General features: G+C 38.1%; 1 protein-coding gene across 5 annotated transcripts in view; it reads right to left on the bottom strand.

The window, feature by feature from the left end:
• Nucleotides 1–1,962: 1,962 nt before the first annotated feature.
• HIPK3 (homeodomain interacting protein kinase 3) overlaps nucleotides 1,963–19,793 on the bottom strand; it is a 73,223-nt gene continuing 55,392 nt past the window's right edge. For all 5 annotated transcript variants that reach the window (XM_021301199.2, XM_065065355.1, XM_065065356.1 and 2 more), the window contains 12 exons: nucleotides 17,906–17,992; nucleotides 16,933–17,117; nucleotides 16,027–16,186; nucleotides 15,529–15,652; nucleotides 12,190–12,311; nucleotides 11,897–12,021; nucleotides 11,627–11,788; nucleotides 10,325–10,621; nucleotides 9,304–9,444; nucleotides 7,987–8,222; nucleotides 7,580–7,707; nucleotides 1,963–5,957 (listed from right to left, as the gene is read on the bottom strand). In XM_021301199.2, the coding sequence (XP_021156874.2) occupies nucleotides 5,481–5,957; nucleotides 7,580–7,707; nucleotides 7,987–8,222; nucleotides 9,304–9,444; nucleotides 10,325–10,621; nucleotides 11,627–11,788; nucleotides 11,897–12,021; nucleotides 12,190–12,311; nucleotides 15,529–15,652; nucleotides 16,027–16,186; nucleotides 16,933–17,117; nucleotides 17,906–17,992 (2,244 nt within the window). In that variant the 3' untranslated portion in view covers nucleotides 1,963–5,480. The remainder of the gene's footprint in view (nucleotides 5,958–7,579; nucleotides 7,708–7,986; nucleotides 8,223–9,303; nucleotides 9,445–10,324; nucleotides 10,622–11,626; nucleotides 11,789–11,896; nucleotides 12,022–12,189; nucleotides 12,312–15,528; nucleotides 15,653–16,026; nucleotides 16,187–16,932; nucleotides 17,118–17,905; nucleotides 17,993–19,793) is intronic.

Consider the following 19,793-nt stretch of genomic DNA (forward strand, 5'->3'; position numbering starts at 1 on the left):
GTGAAGCAGGCTGCAGGCCAGGGTCTCCATCATTGCAACAGAACAGTTGGCATTTTTCATTTTGATGAATAAACATTTCAAATTTATTAACATCCCACAAATATGACCATAGAATGGAGTCTAGTCTCCAGGCACTTCTACCAACAGACTATGGATGCTCCTAATCTGCTACTCCAGGATTTAAGGAGAAGAATCCATTATAATGTGTATTTCAGTCTCTCAGCACAAAGCTTCATTATTGTAACAAAGAATGTTCCCCAAGACAGGCGCAGTTATAATTATCAGAACGTGCTTAGAGCATGCACCCAACTCTCCTGAGAGATAAAACGCACCTTCTTACAGGCCAAAGGTAGGAAGATATAATTAAAATCAATCACTGTCAAACCTTACCCATGATTTACTACACCCACCTGCACCGCAGGATGTCAGACTGACCATTCCAGTTACCGTGGCATTTGGTGTGGGAAGAGGGAAAGGCTACAGCATTTCTCCAGTGTTGCCCAGAGCTGTGCGCCACACAAGACAGGCACTACAGGCCTGTAGGGAAGTCCCAGCTCTTCAAGCAGGGAGCAGAAGGGGTTCACAACCCTAACGAAACTTCAGCTCACGCTGTCTCCATTCATTACAGCAGCTGAAGACACTCTATGCACGAGTTGCAGCGACTAATGTGAATCTCCCATGATCGTCAAGACTGTGCTGCCTTGTGAGTGACACCAACAGTAGCTTCTTTGTTGCCTCCGGGAGACTGACCATCTCTCTCCAGCTGAAAACCTCAGCTAATTCATTGAGAAATTCATTGCATCATCCTCAGCCAGTTTGTCCCACTATGGATGAGCAGCATGTGACAGCCCCATTGACTCTGAAAGCTTTTCCTTGAATGAATCTGCTATCACAACTGTGGTATAACTCTGTCCTTTGCATTTAAGTGACAGGGAAAGTACTCACCAAATTTTAAACCAGTATGAGTCATCCTAAAGGTAGTTAAGAGGAAGATAACTTACTCTCTCCTACTCCCATCCTTCCACAGGATGGGAAAGAGCATGGGGGACAGCTGGACACTGTTACTAATAAAAAGGAAGAACAGAGAAGACTTCACAGGCATCGTATTCCCTCTGACGGGCTCGGGCAGCCTTTCCTGGTTTGCTAGATGCTGCCAAAATTGAGAGCATAAGATACACCAAGGCAGCGGCCCTATTTGCTAAGGGAAATGTGGGATATAGATACCAACACCAATGCACATTTAAAAGTCAACAAGTGTAACTGCAAGGAATGAAAAGGAAGCAGCGTTCATAGCAACAGAGGTGTCTGTGGAATCTGGACAGGGATGCGTTTTCATGCAGCCTGAGGTGCAGCGTGGCAGGAAAAGCTTTGCAGTCTGACCAACTTGCACTGAAGAGCAAACAACTGTAAAAGATCAGTAACAGAAGCACCTCATATTCAAAGTAAAGCTGTCAGTTCTGAAAGAGCTTTGTATCAAAAATATATTGCACTGCCATTTCAGTCTTTTACATGTGTGACAGATCCCAAACCGGCAGACTCCAGAAAGCACCGTAACCCTCTGGCAGAATGAGCACGTTTGGCTGACAGCAGCACCAACAAATGCACTTTCCACGGGTGCCTGGTCCATACCAGGGGCCATCTGGAACCAGGGGCCATGTGGGGCCAACTTCAGCAGCAGCCACGTATCCGCTGGTATCTGGGCCAGAGAACCTTCGCCTAGGGTTGGAAATGTGGGACATCCAGAACAAAGAACCTTCAAGGTTTGGCTACATGAATAGAAGGTTCTCAAGATCCTCTTAAGCAAGCCTTGAAAGTTAATAAAATTTAACACTTCAGACAGAAGAGCAGCTTAGTCAAATGATTGTATCAGAACTTCAGAGCCCTCCCCGTGAACTTTCATTGCCTTTATCTTAATCCAGCCTTGATGCAACACAGCCAAAAAATGAAAGGCACCAAAAGTCATCTGCTGCAATATATATTTTAATTCAAAGTGAATCTCGACAGTAATACACCATAAATTCTTATTTTGACACTCACCAAAATAGTCACCTGGAAAACCCGCTTTTTGTGACAAAGTACAGAAGGCTTGGTCACATTTAAATCACTGAGAACTAGAAAGAAATACTATCGCAAACTGTAAGAGACATTACATCCATAAAAAATTTTCCCAGTCCTCATATTGTAATATTGCACAGTGCAATTGCTACATGGCGAACTAGTGTAGCATAGAAATCCAAAGCAAAAAAAAAGCCACAAGTCTACAAATTGTTAAACAGTAACAGTTCAAACTTATTAATCAAGTCTCTATCACTGGGTATTTCTAGAACAAGTCTTCCTACAGCTTGCAGTGTGATTTAACTTTTACTTAACACAAATCAAGTTAATTAGCAGTAAAAACAGAAAATTTAAAAATTAAAAGAAAAAAAAAAGTTAATACAGTAGCATATTTGACCAATAAAACACCCTGAAGTAGTTAAAAACCGAACACAAGAAATTAATATAAAATCTTGCAAATTAAAGTAATATGCAGATATGCAATTCTGTAGTCATGCAGTGTTTTATTTAAAAAAGGCATTAAAACGGTAACATGTATAAACGCTTCTCAGAGGACGACTTTTTTCACAGAAAAGGCCCTCACCCTGGGAGCTTTGTTTTCCGCAGGTGGGACTGGGACACTGGCAGTGACCAGAGCCCGTTCTCTCCGAGTGTATTGCAGGATGAGGGAAAAGTCACGCCGTGTATATCGAATTTAAGGTGTGGCAGGATCCCAAACATTTCATTCTTTGAAATGCAGCCATTTCTAACATTCCTACACATAGAAAGAGCAGCGGATCTAGTTTGGGGCGCATTTACAGCAACTTTTTCCTGCATACGAGAGGATACTGTTGTGATATACAGATAATCGTATCAATTTAACAAGCACGTTAGCTTAAAACCTTAAGCACAGTAAAAAGAAAGTACAGTAAATATATTAGACCCATGAAGATCCCCATGGCCCCAGGAAAAAAAAATGCAGTATTTTTTTGTTATCACCATACAAAATTCATTTACTCCATTTGCACTGGGGATTCTTGGTGTGTCCATTGCCTGCAATGGAGTAAGCACCAAAAAAACGTCGCTTCCCAACACCGGGGAGTGAACAGAAAACCATCTGCTGGACCGTGTTGCGCACGTTTGAAGCGGTGAGGTGGACAGCCAATTCGAGCGTTTTCTTAACTTTATATATGTGTTGATTTCAAATTCATCAGGATACTCCTAGTTTCTAATGTATACTTTATATACACACACTTGTACAAAATGCATAGAGTTGATTACTAAAAACACTGAAACTTTGGGGAGGAGTTAGGTTTCTTAATTTTCAGTGTGATTAAAAATGTACTGCTGGTACTTTTATTATTTTTTATGATCTAATACTGTTGTATTTCAGTTATTACTTAAAAAATAAATCAAATGTAGGCACATTTATTTCATTCAGACATTCATTAAATAAAACACTGCTTGTGTTAGTGGAGTAAAGAATAAGATTACCAGTTATTAGCTTATTGACAGAGTTAAACTCAAATGCTTTGCACTCTTATTCCAGTCAACATTGCAAGGATTGTATTCCAGATTTTGTTTTAAAAAAAAGTTAAGTCAAGCCTGCAAGATGCAGCTTCTTACGTGTCTACACAATGCCAATATGAAAACATAAAAAAATTAAGTTACATCAATACATCCACTTATATGCAGTGATGAGCTCAAAGTTAATGGAGATAAAATACTGATGCAAATAACACACCCCAAAAAAACATATGCAATCATCTTCCATCATTTACAGTATAGTAGTTACGACACTTCAAACATGAAAACAAAATTGAAAACAAAAAATCCAAACCCAAAACCCGGCTCCTATTTCATGTAATTAGACTTGTACAGAAATCAGAAGGCTAAGAAAGAACTAGTTAATCACCTAATTTCACAGCTATCTGAAGTGGCAATCATTATATAGCAGCTTATCTATGATACATTCAAGATAAATGATACGATTTATTACTTGCCCATAAGCTAAAACACAGCCTCAGCTTAATACCTTCCGTAAATCCCATCTCTACACTACAGTATACTTGAGGTCTATGAAAAAGTAGCTACCTTGTATAGGAAATGGATGATTAAGTCTTTGGTGCTGCAAAAGCAACTTCATTTGAACAAAACAAAAAACGAAAAGACACACTTCCTAAGGAAAAAAAAATAATAATGCAAAAAAGCATGTAATTTACGTCCCTGACGGAATGTATTAAATAAGCAAACACCCGCAACAGGCTAAAACAAATACTATAATGTAAAAAGACTAAAATCTCTCCCATGCATAAATGAAAGATTGCACACAAAGAACTCACATCTTTTCAAGCTTCAATAGTAAATATTCTGCTACTAGTTATTAAATACTGCATGGTTTGCTCAAGCTAAGATGAAACCACACCATGGATCAATGAGCATTTGGCTTTTTCTCTCATTAGCTAGTCAGTCATGCCTATCGCACCTCTAAACATTTTATTATATCCAATTAGACAAACACTTTTAAAATAAACTACTTAGGTTGTATTGCAGTTCCATTTACCAGTATGAAATACTGTGCTGTGTGTCACTACTCAATAGAAACTGAAACAACTTCTCCTAAGCACTACTAAAGTCTTGTCTTGAAGCTAGATCATTCTGGGGGGAAAAAAAGAGACAGCAAAATTCAGCTACAGCAAAACATGCTGCCTTCTCAATAAGGAAAACACACCCAATACTAAAATCATACCACACAAAACCCAAAATGAGCATTACGCTATCAAAAATCAGCAGATCTGAATTTTTAAGTGCTGCAGTCCTCAACATTTATATATAAGTAATAACATTAACAACCTCAAATATTTAAGGCACTATGTGTGGGAACAGTTTACAATGCAGCTGAGATTATTAGGACAACAACATTTAAGAGCAATGTTTAGGCTTTTTTTCTTTCTCGCCCATGCAAAAGACACATGCAATGTGAAGAACAACAGCTCAACTTTCAGATAAGTGACTCAACATTTAAACACCAAGATACGCAATACAAACAAGTTACTTCTACACTGTACTGCTGACATGTGTGCATCTGTTGCTCTAGGCCTGTACACTGAATGGCTTCCCAAATGTAGACGTGTCTTGCACTAGTTAGAAGGCAATTTTATAAAAAATAGCAGGAGCAAAACCAGATTTCTGCTCCCATAAGTCACCTGTCTAGAGTTACTATATAAGAAGATAACATGACCAAAGACAAGTTATACCAAATGTGCAAAACACATTAAAAGTGAGTTTGTTTAAAGCTCAGAGTTGTTTAAATTGCACCCAAGTCTACATGATTCAAAAAAATAATTTTCCTGTTGTGCCATGGCTAATATTTAATAAATACCATGTTTCTTCTTAAATCAAACTTCTGTATCATTGAGCTTCCTCAATATACCGCATTTGAGTTCTCACATAAATGGATACTGGCTGAGTTTTGTTGGACTCAATGGAAATCCTGTGTAAGCAGGAGACGCTGCGATGTACGAATGCGGTGGGAAAATCGGTTTGTACTGAGTCTGATGAATGGTCGGGGAAGGCAAGAGACGGGGGTTTATGCCAACTGGGACCTGGTGTACTATACCGCTGGGATGAGAGATGTTGTACGTCGGATGCTGTAACAAGGGTCTCGAGGTACATGGCGAGGCGAGGAGGTGGGCAACAGGCGCAGCGGTGCTCAGGGGTGCCGACGACGGGTACGGGAGAATTGCAGGTTGTCCTCCAAGGTGGGTGCTTCCAGGGAGATGGGTGTGCACGGCGGTGGGATTTGGGCTTCCTTGTGGAAGAGAGAAAGCGTGACCGGCGATGCTGGCTGGGATGTATGCCTGCTGCCTCCGGTGAGCGTAGTTTCCGTTCCATTCCTGCGGCCCAGATCCGAAGTGCTGAACCTGTCCACACACAGAAACGGGGAGGTCTTGATATTTCTAAGTATAAAGCGGGTTTGGAAAATGGAAAAAAAATGCACTAAAACTAATCAACTTAAAATCAAAAGGAATATAGAGACAGGAATAATTAAATGTTGAAACAAAACAAAAAAATATATTAGCTATTTAGATAGTAGCACAGACAGGAAATCTGACAATAAGAGATGATAAACAGAACACAAGTTATTTTAATGCTCTTGCAAAAAAAGAAAAAGGATAAAATGCCATGCTGGGCTGTTTTAACAGAAATACCATGTATCACATGAGCAAGGTGCTTATTCCACTCTACTCAGCACTGGCTTGGCATCAATGGGAAGTGCTGCATTCAGTTTGGGCACCATAATGAGGCACAAAGAGGACAAATAGGAGAGAAATTTTAGAGGAGAGCAGAAAAAATAATAAACGGATTGAAAATATCTGAGACAACTAGGCAAACAGAAGTCTAGGGCTATGATCACAGGAAGATGCGGCAATCATTAACAGTTACAAAGAGAAAGACTAAGAATCAATTACTCCCATTAAATGATGCAGACTTCAAACTACATGGGGCATCTACCAAAGAAGGGAGGATCAGCATAAATTTTTGTAATGAAAATAATGTTCAACATTTTCTGCCAAGAGGCTGAGGAGTTGCAGTCATTGAGGAGATTAAAAATTAATACTACGCTGATCATATTAAGGTTTGCTTAGAATTAATTAAACCAATCCTTCTGCGTAATTATGCAGAAGGGGACATGGTGTCACTCACCCAAATGTTTCTTTCAATCTAAACTATTGAAGTCATTATTGGGAAATCCTCTTATCTACATATAGCATGCTTGCGTTTAGTATTTAACTTAGAATTTACTATTCACAGTTACTCTGCAAGACATACAAACAGGTGCTGCTCTTGTATTAAATATCTAATCAAAAGCTCAATGCAGCTACAGCTCAAAACTGATTAATTAAACAGGGCTTAAACTTGATGTCATGTGTCAACTTCAGTTCCAAGCCACAGTAGACATTTACTATATTTTTGAGTAATGATAGAAGTAGCTTTTATATCAGCTTTGGGTATCTTCCAACATTGGATTGAAGTACAATCACCACCTCTTCCCCCTCCAGCTTCACTACTCAGCAGCAAGGGTAAGAAACAGTTGGCTCTCTTAAGCTCTATCTCATCTCTCAGTCCTCAAATTGCAAGTATTTCCCGCACACTACTAAAAGAACAAGACTGAAATAAAACCCTAGTTTAACTGCACACTACGAGCATTTCAGCATTTGGATATAGGGTAAAAAAACCCATGCAAACACATTTTTCATTGTGTCTCGTGCTTTGATTTTGTGAAGGCATTGATAACTTTCCCAGTATGGCTTTTCTATAATTTTAAAAAATAAAGTCAGCTGCTTAAAAGAAAATGACCAAAAGTGAAAGATACTTATGACTTGCCCAATAAGCCGAAATCCATTTTCAAGATTTGAACACTTCTGCAATCAAGGTGTGGAAAACCTGCAGTTGCCATTTACAGCAATTGAAATTGTGAGCATTCAGCATGTTTGGAACCTCAAGGCAGAAAAAAATACTTCTTAGAGGTAAGTACACATACCTGACTGAAGTTTATGTGTTGCTGATGGAATGCTGATGTCAGTTTTTGCTGACGGTTTCCTACAATAGAAGAGTGGTTTATTCTTCCCAGGACAGACCGACCCTTCTTCAGTGGCTGGCACGTACCATCTTCCAAGATATAAATGAACAATGTTATGTTTTTGTTGTCATTATTCTCTTCTAACAAAAGTTAGACAAAGTTTCATTTGCTTCAGCAAACAGGGAGAAATAATAAAATAATACACTAATTAAAGTCTTAAACCCTGCACAATTTAGAAGTGTTTATTACAGATTACCAGATATATGAGTAAGTCAAAATCTTCATATGTACAGCTATTGAATAAATTTTCAAATTTCTGTTCTTAATTACTGGCATAGAAAGAAAAAAACCCACCTGAACTAACTTACCTGTATTCACCATCTGTCCATCAAAACGTAACCTGTTCCCAATTCTCATTGGTGGTACAACTACTGTGCAAACAGCTGATTTGGTTTCAGGATTAACTGATGCTCTTGCTTCCTTGTTTTTATTGGTATTAGCTACAAAGCCATTTTCCACAAACGGGCTGTCATGTCCTGAAGAGTCTGAAGTTGGGGAACCATCCACCGTATCACATCCACTTTCCTGTTCGTCATCTGATATACTATCGAAAAACAAAAGCATTGCATTGAAAAAACACATTTTTGTAATACAGATGCATTTTATTAAATTACCACATAAAATTTATGGAGGTGAAACCACTCAGAGGTGGATAAAAATGATCCTATATAGTGAAGTCCTCTGGTGATTTTACAGCTAGTGTAACAGGTCATTATAGCATGGTGATAGTTTAAACTGAGACAATATAAATAAAACCAATGAGTAAATCATATTAACCCAAACTTTTCACCAATACCAGCAACTATGTATTCCAAATGCTTCTTGGTCCCCAAATTCATATCTAGGAACCTGATTTGTAGAATCACCACATACCCACATCTACAACTAAAGTTTCAACATATAAGGACCAGAAGGGCAGGGACTGAAATAAGAGGAAAAGCCCCAACCAGAACATCCCAAGTCAGTGGGACCTTCTGACTGTGTCACAGGTCCATATCTTGTGAGTGTCACACAGACAGATGCTTTACGATCAGGTACTGTAGCAAAAACGCCACTTATTTTCAGAGTTATGTTGAATGTTTTTCTAAGAGTGAATTTTAAATAAAGTGCGAAAGCAAAGGCTTAAGCTAGACATCAAGCAGTGAAGATAAAAATATTTAAAAGCTGCTCATAAGAACTGTGATTACGTTAGAGAATAGAGGGTTTAGTAGAATAAAAAGGGCAGCAATGTTCATTAAAGATCACAAAACAAAATACACAATGGGAGAACAAGAGGATGCAAAAAACTAAAGATATTCTGGTAACTTCAAATCTGTCACATTCTGCTTTGGCTTACTTAATTTTGCAACCTTAGAAGAATTTTGTTGTAAAGGAAGTTGCATACAACATGTTTATCTTTTCTGAGTAAACACCATTAATTCAGTAATCTGAAAACTTCCAGGGTAACAAGATGGACCTGTTAGGAACAGTAAAAGAACAGTCTATGCTGTGCATCGGTAGGCAAATAATTTTTAAATACATCATTTAGCATCACCAGATGGCAACATAACAAAGCCTTTGCATTTTTTATCATAAACTGAGCCTGCTGCATCCTTCTTTTCACTGAAAGGAGCACAGCTTTTTACCTGTTGGATCTCTTGCAAGGAGACGGACTGGACTGTCCCGAGGAGCTGGTGCTGAGCGTGCTGTCGGGGCTGCTGAGGGAGCAGACGCGGTCGATGTTGAGGGTGTTCTGGCAGGCTTCGCACTCCAAGCTGCCTTTGCACCTGCCACACACACACAGCGTCAGCAAACTTACCACCGCTCACTCATTCTATGTACACCACCGACTTAGGTGTAATTACGGAATAAAAAGGGATCGAATATTAGAAAAAGTCCCTTAAATGCAAGTCAACATCGCTTCTTTTACTTCCAAAGCAGGTCATAAATCTTTCCAGAGTTCTTCTGGGAATTCTAGGCTAAACATGTATTTTTTTTGAAACCCTCTAAATGATTTTTTTTTAACTGAATCAATACTAAAACAAGCAGAAAAACAATTTTACTACATCAGTTTAGAGCCTTGAAACATTTGACAATATTTAGATTTAAAGCACGAGTTCCTCCAATTCAGAATCATCAGAAGTAAAAATAAAGTAAAACACTAAACTTTTAAGCCCTCATTTAAAATGACACATGCTTCTTTGACAGCTTTGAGAAAGAAAACTCCTCTGAGGGACCATGCTCAGCATCTGGTTTTATACCCAAATGCAAACCTTTTCATACTGTTAGAGAAGTATTTTTTACCCGTATGTAAGTAATACCATCTACTGGATGCTACTGTTAGAATGATAACATTGATTATAGAAAGCCAGAAAACTAATCTTCAACAAAGAGATGGGGTATGACAGTATTAAGAAAGAAAGAGGATGCTGGGCCTAAAAGGAATCTGGTTTGAAAATGCCTGATGTATATAGATGAATGAGGTGCTTTTGAAGTGGTTTTCAATTTCATACAATACACTGCTCCAGAGTTAACTTATTAGTGAAATTTGATTAAAGCGCATTCTTTGTCTTTTTTTCTTTAAATTCAGATTCATTTAATACCTTAGCTGTGCTAAGACTGCTATATTTAAGTAACACCTTACTAAAAATAAACATCGATTCTTACTCTCTCAGTGAATGTGGTTGTCCTATGTCGTCTTCATCCGTGTCACTGCTGATGGTGATGACGCTGACCGCTGGGCTGGGGGAACTGGCAATGAAGATCGCCTGGCGCTGTTTGGTTGAAAGAGATGAATCAGGGTCCAGCCTGACCGATGCTTCGCAACAGTTACTTTCCTGTCCTTCTGAGTTATGATTGTCCTGTGCTTCTATACAACTTATTCTCTTTACAGCCTTCAGGTTAAGTATCTTTGGAGATATAAAGGCTGAATTTTGGATATTGGTATTTTGTAACACATTGCTCCTGCGAAGAAAACACACCATTTGACATTTAGTGACCCTCCACCAACAGACCTGAAAACTGTCCTATTTAAAAAAAAAAAAAAAACAAAGAAAGCAATGTAGGTTAAACCACTAATTTTCAAAACTAATACAAAGGAAAACATAAAACAGGAAACATAGTCATAAACACTTCACATACATGATTTCAGACATTAATTTTTTTAAAAAAAGAAACATGCTAAAATAAAGCTATGTTGCCACATCCAACCTATGTAATATATAATACTGAAACTTGCAACAACATTGAGTACAATACATTGAAAATCCTACTTTCTCATATTTTATTTTTTTTCTAATAAACACCTTTCACACCTTTGGGGTGAAAAACAAGCCAACTAAACTTGGCCAGATTTCCTGCAAAGATTCTCTCTGAAAATAAAAGCTGGTAGCAGCCAGGTAAAATCCTTGTGTAAAACAAGACTGCTGAAATTGCCCTCTGTAGGCCTGTCCTTTCCCCTTTATTGAGCATCCCACACCTTTGAAAATAGTTCGTATTGCAGCGGGGCATATTTTCTTCAGCAAGCAGCTAAAGTATTTTTGGCCACCAGTGAAAGACAGACTATTCTTAAGATGTTTATAAGGCCTACTGCAACCCTGCTATATAGCACCTCTTTATTTTTAGTTGTTTAAAGGTGATATATCCTCATGCACATAAACTTAGGAATATCCCATCAGAGCTACCTCAATATATCCTTATACCTTCCCAAAGGCTACAAAGACAACTTAAATATCATGACAGGCACATGCTAATCAACAGGAATTAAAACCTCTTACTGTAACAAGTACTTTTCCATCTGCTCTTTATTACCAAAACAACACTGAAAATTTAGGGCACAAAGACCAAATTTTCCCAAAGACTAAGTACAATTGTCGGTAACAGACACGCCACTTTGATAGCCTGTTCTCCTGCCCACTGAAGGGTAACTACAGATCCACTATATCTGAAGGTCAGTAATATTCTACCGACCTGTTCTGACAGAGTTTGTTCCTCTTGGTCGCTGCAGGCTGAGGCCAGACGACATGCGCAATGCCCACGCTAATCGGCTGAGGGGCTGACAAGGTTATCTGATGTGTTAAAACAGGCTGCGGTATCATCGAACTGTAATGCGTGCCCTGGGTAATCATCTTCCTGAGGAAAAATAAAGGAAGGTTTCAGTTGCAAATTGTTTGCATCAGCATCCACAGATCTTGCTAAACCAAAGCCATTAAGGTATTGCCCAAAAATACAAGGACTCACCCCCAGTCCCCAAGCCTCTGTGGGCCAGCCACAGGATCAGAAGCCAGAGATGTCGCCGGAGCTGCCACCGGCGCTACTTGCTGCCACGCCGGAACCAGGATTTGCTGGGTCTGATTTGACCACGTCTGTTGTGATGCAGAGAAGATTTCGTGACACAGGGAATAATTCAGTTTACATGAGCTGCTGTAGCTCAGCACAAAACAGAAGTGGGACTGCAGCAGGACTCTACAGGGCAAAAACTTTTCATAACTAATAACAAAACAGAAGAGATTTTTACTTTAAAGTAAGCCAACCTGAGAAAGGATTCCTGCTCGAATCTGTAGTGGCTGAACTGCATGAGCTTGGGTCACCAGTGGAACTGCATTGTCCACCCTCAGGGAGAAACTGGCGGGTTTACTATGGTTTGTAGGAATTCCTGGCAGGGAGAAAAACACACACCTAAGGCTTTAAGCAAAACGTGAGACTTGCATGTATTTTCTAAGCAAAATTCAAACATGGGACTGGACTAGATGATCCCTTCTAATCCCTAACATTCTGTGATTCTGTGATGAAGGATAATTTTATAACATTTGACTATTTTTTTCATGATGTGTCTATGATCTAATTCCATAATTCAGACTTTCAAACCAAATAAATCAACACCTACAATATTTTTGTGCCATTACATATCTGCACAAATATTTGATGGTGTAATTTCCAGAAAGAACTGCCAATAGCTGCTGTTTGGAAAAGGACTACTAGAAAGCGGAACGACTTTGGCAGAAAGTTCTGCAAAGCTAAGCATTCTAGTCTTTATCACAAATTACATTAAAAGCATTTGAAAAGAAGCAGACAAAAGTAAGCAGAGCTGAATTTCAAAGCTTCTCACAGCTGACTTCTGCACATCTCATGCTCTGTGTTTCCAGCCAGCTGAAATCCATTCCTCTTAGCTCTGATAGCTGGCAATGCCACATATATAATGCCCCTATTTGTTACCATCTCTTTTGTGGGAAACAATGTAAAATTTTCCGTGTATGCCATAAAATCTTTTTGGTAGAATCCATAATCCCATTCCTCCTTTCATTAAACTAATGCAAACTGGAATATTATCACAAGAGCATAATAGGAAAATGACAAATTTCATGCTTTATAGAGATTCTATTGTCACAGGAATTTATAGCAACACTGCAATGTTTACTACCAACAAAAACATATTAAGATAAAAATGTTAAACTAAAATGAAAGAGGAAATTTTTTCATCCAATATTGCAACAAACAGCTATGCTAGAAGAACATACTGACTAGGCAAATATACTCATTTCATCTCCTAATACATTTTGCATCTTGTGCTTTAGTCAAAGACTAAGCAATGGCTGTTTCAGAGGTAACTACTAAAGAACTACTGAACTAAAGATTAAAGTGTTTGATTTTGGTTTTGTTGTTGTGTTCTTGTTTTTTTTTTTAATCTTTACAATAAAGGATGAAAGAAAATCTTCATCTGATGTAATTCTCTCATGTCATAACACAATACTAAGTTGTAACCACGCAGTCCAAAGATTTTAATTTTGAAATGCTGTTGACTAATTTTTTCCATGCGTCCAACCAGAACAGCAACATCTTAACTCTGGCAGAAGAAGCGAGCTTTAGAACTTCAGATATTCGACTAAGCAGCCAAGCACGGAAACCTTGAAGCAGTGCCAGATACCATTAATATCCCTTTCCCTCCATGCCAGCAACGCAACTTGTTACCCACGTGATTAAAACAATATATTCCCTTCATTCAAGCTGTAAAAGAACTTAAATTTGGAAATATATCATCATAATAAGAATATACAGATCACAGATAAAGTGTTTGCCTGTACTGTTTCCTTCCCTGTCATCAGTTTATTCATCTGGGTATAATCAAAACAATAGGGTTTTTGAACTATGAAATATGTCGGTGTGTAAAGCATAGATACAATTATAATCAGAAATCACTTAGCCATACTCGCAGCTCAGAAGGAAATGTGTATGAAGCTACACATTTAAATCAGTCAATACTCCGAGCTTTCATGAGTGTCTGGGACCCAAGGCAGATGCAGCCACCACAAACACCATTACTGATAAAGTCTGCTGCAGCTGTCTTACTCTAAAGAGATACAGACATCCTGGGCTCTAAGTTTAGGTTAAAAGTGCGGTGGGGATTTTTTCCCCCCATAGTGAATTCAGTGTGATTTCGATAACTTCTAATTGTGGAGTGAGAACTAAAGAGAACTTTGAAAATAATTGTTTAAAAAAAACCTACTTCCTATAAACTCCATCATTTCAAGATCTTATCTCCACAACATAAATCTGAACATCACCAAGACAGATAAACTGCATTTTTGGAAATTAAGACTATAACCTAGCTAATTTAATAAGCAAATGATACAAACTACTTGTCTCACTCTATAAATGACTATCATTAGGAAGAGAAAGGCTGTTTTTCATCAACTCCTCTCTGATAAGCTCATTATAACAGAAAAACAAGTTTTGCTCGATAAGGTCTGAGACCTAACTGAGGACTTAAAGACTCCTCAAAAAACAAGACCTACGTTTGTATGATGCAAATGCATTTGTTTACGGAAACAGAAGTCAACTGCATTACCATGTGTACTTTTTGAGATGCATATCCTTATTTGGTCATTTCCTACACAGCAGAAATACTTCCGTGCCAGCATTTCCACCTCACAGTCTTCCAGATGTTTGTGATAACCAAACCATCTGACAATTACTTCTTTCCATAAATACAGAAGTTAAACCCATCTTATCCTTTGTAATACAGGAGAATTCAGCCAAGCTGCCCTTTCCTCCTCATAGCACAATGCAAACAACATTCTCAAAGACTTAGTTAGGTGTTTTTCAGCCATCAGAAAGCTGTGGCAGTTCTACCTAGCTCTCCTGCTTCATCGTAACCATAGAACAGTAAATGTGACACTGTTTACCTAGGGCAGCTACATCCTTAAATTAAGCTCCAAATTTCCAGATGTCTTCCCAAACATTCACTCGGATGTCCAATTAAAAAAAACCAACTTTATTATGCAAACAGATTTATCACAAGAACTGTTATCTTTTCTTATGCTCATCCCTAGGATACCTAAGGACATAGTTGGGGAAACAAACAAACACACACACCCACACACAAAACAAAAAACCAAACAAACAAACCAAAAACAAAACAAACAAAAACCCCCAAACAAACAAACCCCCAAAAAACAAAAAAAAACCCTACCACACCAAAAGAAACAAATAAAATGCACAACCAAAAAACCCATCACATTCCCCTCATCTCTCTTTTTACCTCTCAGATTTCATTTCAGAATATCCTCATTTCTTGCTTCGGCTTCCATATTGTGTCCCTCTATTTTATCAGATATATATATATACACACACGTATTTATGTGTGTGCGGTATATGCAGCTGGGCTCTGGATTGCTTAAATCATTTTCTGCACATGCTGATTTACTATTTCTTTCAGAAAGGTGCTATGTATCTGAATATGACTCACACGCAATTTTTTTTAATGACATAATTAAGTTCTTTAATATGTATAGCTTAAGTGGATATAATGAAAAACTCAAATACCGCTACCAGACATAAATGCTCATATTTCAAGAACTGTATCCATTACATACCTTGAATAGTCGGAGGACATATGATCAAAGCCTGTTGGAAAATATCACCGCAACCAAACTGAGCCGTTCCTGCCTGCAGTGGGATCCCTTGGTGCAAAACTGAATGGGCAGATGCAGTTAACGCCTATGGGAACAGATTCAATATCATATTATAACACATTCTAACCACGAATCAATCCCTCACACACTTGTCTCACCAGCTTATATAATAAACTGCTAAAATAACTAATAAAAATTAAAATTTTAAATCTATTTCACAGGAAACAATCCCATTTGGCCACCGGAGGGCACTCTAACACAGCAGTGCTTTGCTAGGGCAATCCCAGCTTGTAACTTCATCTTGAAACATATGGAATTCTAAACTGTTTATGAAACCAACAGGAAAAAATGAGAGTAAAGGACACAAGATCTTGTCACTTACCAGATATACTTTTCAATTATGAAATTAACTAGAGAAACTGCATTACATGAATTTATAGTTTAAAAGGTAGGTTTTACCTGACTTCTAACTGGGCTGATTTTGGTAAAACTCGCAGTCAGATTAGCTGCACTGCCTGAGGCAACTGGTCTCATAAGTGACATTTTATTGCGATTACTTGAGTCGTACAAATTTGATCTGCATTTGCAAACATCCATGATATGAAAACAGGACTTCACTCTATAAAAAAACAGAAAATAACTTGGTTTAATTAGAATTTCATGTTGCTAAATGTATAAATCAATTCCACAAAACAAGAAAAGGAAAAAAGGTTGAAGACCGCAGTTTCCAGTTTCACAGAATGGCATCATACATAGAAGCAGAAAAAAGAAATACCGCTATTACTATGTTCATGTCAAGCTTTTGTTATGACATACATTAAAATACAGAACAATACTTTTTCCTGCCCCGTGCATCTAATACAATTTTCTAACAGCTGCATAGAAACAGGAAAGATAATAAATTAAATGGATGGACAGCTCTTTCTTCCACTGAAATGCTTTCACTTTAGAAAACCCACAGTGAAATACACAATTCCAGAACTAAACTTCAATATATTCCATACTAACCAATGCATAAAAGAAGGGATTTGAGACATTTACCTCAAGAGGAAATTCCAACCCTAGCTCTCATACTCCTAAAAATCAAGCCCAAGTTTCTGCAGTGTTGGAATTTTATCAATTGGGCATATGATACCTCAAAAAACTATTGCTCTACATGTTACTTTCCAGAAAAGAAATAAAAGTTACTCTGTTTCCTTGAGCAAGTAGATGCATCTAATATCGCAAGCACTTGGAAGAATTTTTTAAGATGTTAAAAAAATGACAAAACACTTTTATCTCTGATAGCAGATGAAACAACACTATTATACATATGAATCACTACAATGGAGATTTTAAAAAAATTAATTTTTGTGTGTTACATACTGGTTGCTATGAGGAAAATCAAGGAGGTGCTTCATGGTAACAAAAGAATGGTTCAGGGCCTCAGCTGGAGCGATTCTTAAATCAGCGTCGATCAGCAACATTTTCTTCAACAGACTGACAAACTCCCTCCTATCCGCCTTCTCCGCCAACAGGTCACTTCCTTCCAAATCCATCACCATGTTCACCTGGCGTTGAACAAAACAGTGCATGTTGGTTTAACTCTTCCTGTTACTGCTTCCTGCTATAAAATACTAATATTAAATGATGTTTGGGGCACAGTGCATTTGCCAGCTTATCCCAGTGCGGCCTGCTTGGCATCAGTGACTTCGTTCTGCACAAACACTGCTCCCCACTCAGCTAAAAACCCATAAAGGCTTCATTCCAGTCTGGGACTTGCAACTTAAAAAGATTTGGGATAAAGACCTTTATGTGGTCTAACTTAAACTACAGAAATAATCTTCAAAAAAAAGAATTTCAAACGTTTTAATGCCAATCTTGTAAAAATATTTTCAGGATATGGAAGATAATTAACAATTTCCTTTTGCTATTGACTGGGAGAGTTATCAAGCTAAAGAAAAGTGAGAAAACAATAATTGTGCTGAGAATTATATTCTTAAGATAGCAGAATTATATTGGAAGTTATTCTAGTTAAGATTGTACGATCCATACGTGTTCTTTTTTTCTTCCCAGAATGGCAGAAAAGGTAGAAGAGAAAGTACACATTATACTTAAAATTAAAGGGTGTCCCCCCCACAAAGACAAGTACCACTGTTTAAAACTAGCAATGACAAAGGAAGATCTTTATTAAAAGCCCAAAGGACTGGCATAGCCAGACATTTTCCTCGGAGCAACATACACAAAGAATAGATGAGACTGATAACAAATAATATTCTAAAAGGTGTTTATTTCAAACTAGTAAAATGTTTTAAAATCACACATTTCATTTGCAAAGGAAGAATGCTTTAATACTCACATGCACTATATCATCCAAACTGTTGAAAATATACTTTCTGGCCTCTTTAGACTTCATACCTGTCTCTGCCTCGTGCTCTTCCAATGTCTCAAAAGAGAAAAGGAAAGCTGAGTTTAGAAGTTGACACTAAAGGATATGTACAACTACAAAGTAACTTTTTGTATTTAATGGCCTAATAAACCCATTAAAAATATTAATATTTCAATTGTATATTTGTATGCTGCTTTGCTGACCACTTTCATTTTCTAAATCAAAAGACCAAATCTACTGAATTTCACATGTGAGTGATCACAGTACTGGATTACAACAGGTGGTTTCTAAATCACACAGCAAGTGCCGAAAGCCCAGCAAAAAGTTATATAATGAAACTCTCTTGTGTGCTCATATTTTTATATATCACAGGTTTCTATTATTTGTATTTTACACATTTCCTCAAACTCAGACCTTTAACTCCAAACAGAGACAACATTGTATCACTGTAAAAAAACAAACCAAAACCCAGAGAGACTCTGATTGATTTCTCTTTGCTTTCTCTTTTGTTATTTTGATACTTCTGTTCCTTCACATACACAACAGTTGGTGTAAGTATTTTAAATACTGATGTACAAAACAAACAGTTAAATCCTAGAGAACGAATGTGGTCACCCAACAGTGATTTATGAGCTGGAATACCACTTTCCGTTACAATTTTCCTCCTTCAGCACAGACAGCACCAGGAGGCAGGTTTGGTTTTAAGATTCCATGTTGCAGGAGGCAAGGCAGGGAAAAAAACCTTCTAACATACAGTTATAAAAAACCTTTCCAAAATTAACTTTGACAAAAATTGCAAGTAATGGCCAATAGTCCATACCAAAACTCTTGTTCTCCCCCCAAAACAGCATTTAATCTGATGTAAGACAATTAACCTCTGCAAGGCGCCAGCCTCTGGAAACAGGGCAGGCTGTTTGCATCAAGGAGTTGTTTAGGTTCTCTGATATGGAGAAGCCAGATGTAAACTGGCACCTAATGATCAAACACCTGAAAAAAAAGAAAAACCCAGAAAACTGGAATAATCAGGATGGTGTAATTGGAGAATCCTTATATAAGCCGACCTGGCAGCGTTCGGGCAGCACCAGCCCCAGCCGCTCGGCCAGTGCTCTGGGGATTTACCGCCTTGCTGTGGAGAGTTACGCAATTTGTGCTTTGAGCTCCTCAGCTGTTTATCACTGCAGAAGTTTTCTGTCAACAGCAACTGCCTCCTGACTCCCCAAGTCTGCTGTAAATTCAGTGAAGCACCATGAACCAATACAATTTGGGGAAAAAAAAAAATAATATAGATATATTTGCATAGGAAGTTAAAGCTCTGCTTACGGCCAGTGTGCAATAACGCTCCCTAGAGAGAAGCAAGGTGTGCAGGCCGTAAAAGTACATTCTAAAAATTGTGTCTGCTTTCATTGTATTGCAGCTTTCAGCCAACAAAGACCGTTTTAGCAGATCTGAAGTAAATGAGCTGTATGCAGTTGTACTGTTTCTCAATCCCCTTTCTCCTAGAAACTTCTGATCCTGAAGCCAGTTTTGAACAAATTTTGACAGAGCGGTTCATGCCTCAGAGACAAATTATTTAAAGAGAAGTGAAAAGCAGTGACTGAGCAAGGAAAAAAACAAAGAAAAAAAAAACCCACAACCACAAAATCATTTAGTACTTCTGGAGATAGGAGGCTTAATTTGAATTCTCCATCTGGCACCCATTCACTGGCCACCACACAACCAGTGGGAGACAACATGGGCATGAGGTTGGAGTGCTAGTTTTGGGAAATGGGGTGGGGAGGTGAACAAATGTGGGTTGGACTAGATGATCTCCAGAGGTGCTTTCCAACCCAACCATTCTGTGAAAGGGAAGGGATACAGA

This window comes from Columba livia, chromosome 5 (genome assembly GCF_036013475.1).
Source record: "Columba livia isolate bColLiv1 breed racing homer chromosome 5, bColLiv1.pat.W.v2, whole genome shotgun sequence".
Classification (NCBI taxonomy): Eukaryota; Metazoa; Chordata; class Aves; order Columbiformes; family Columbidae; genus Columba; species Columba livia.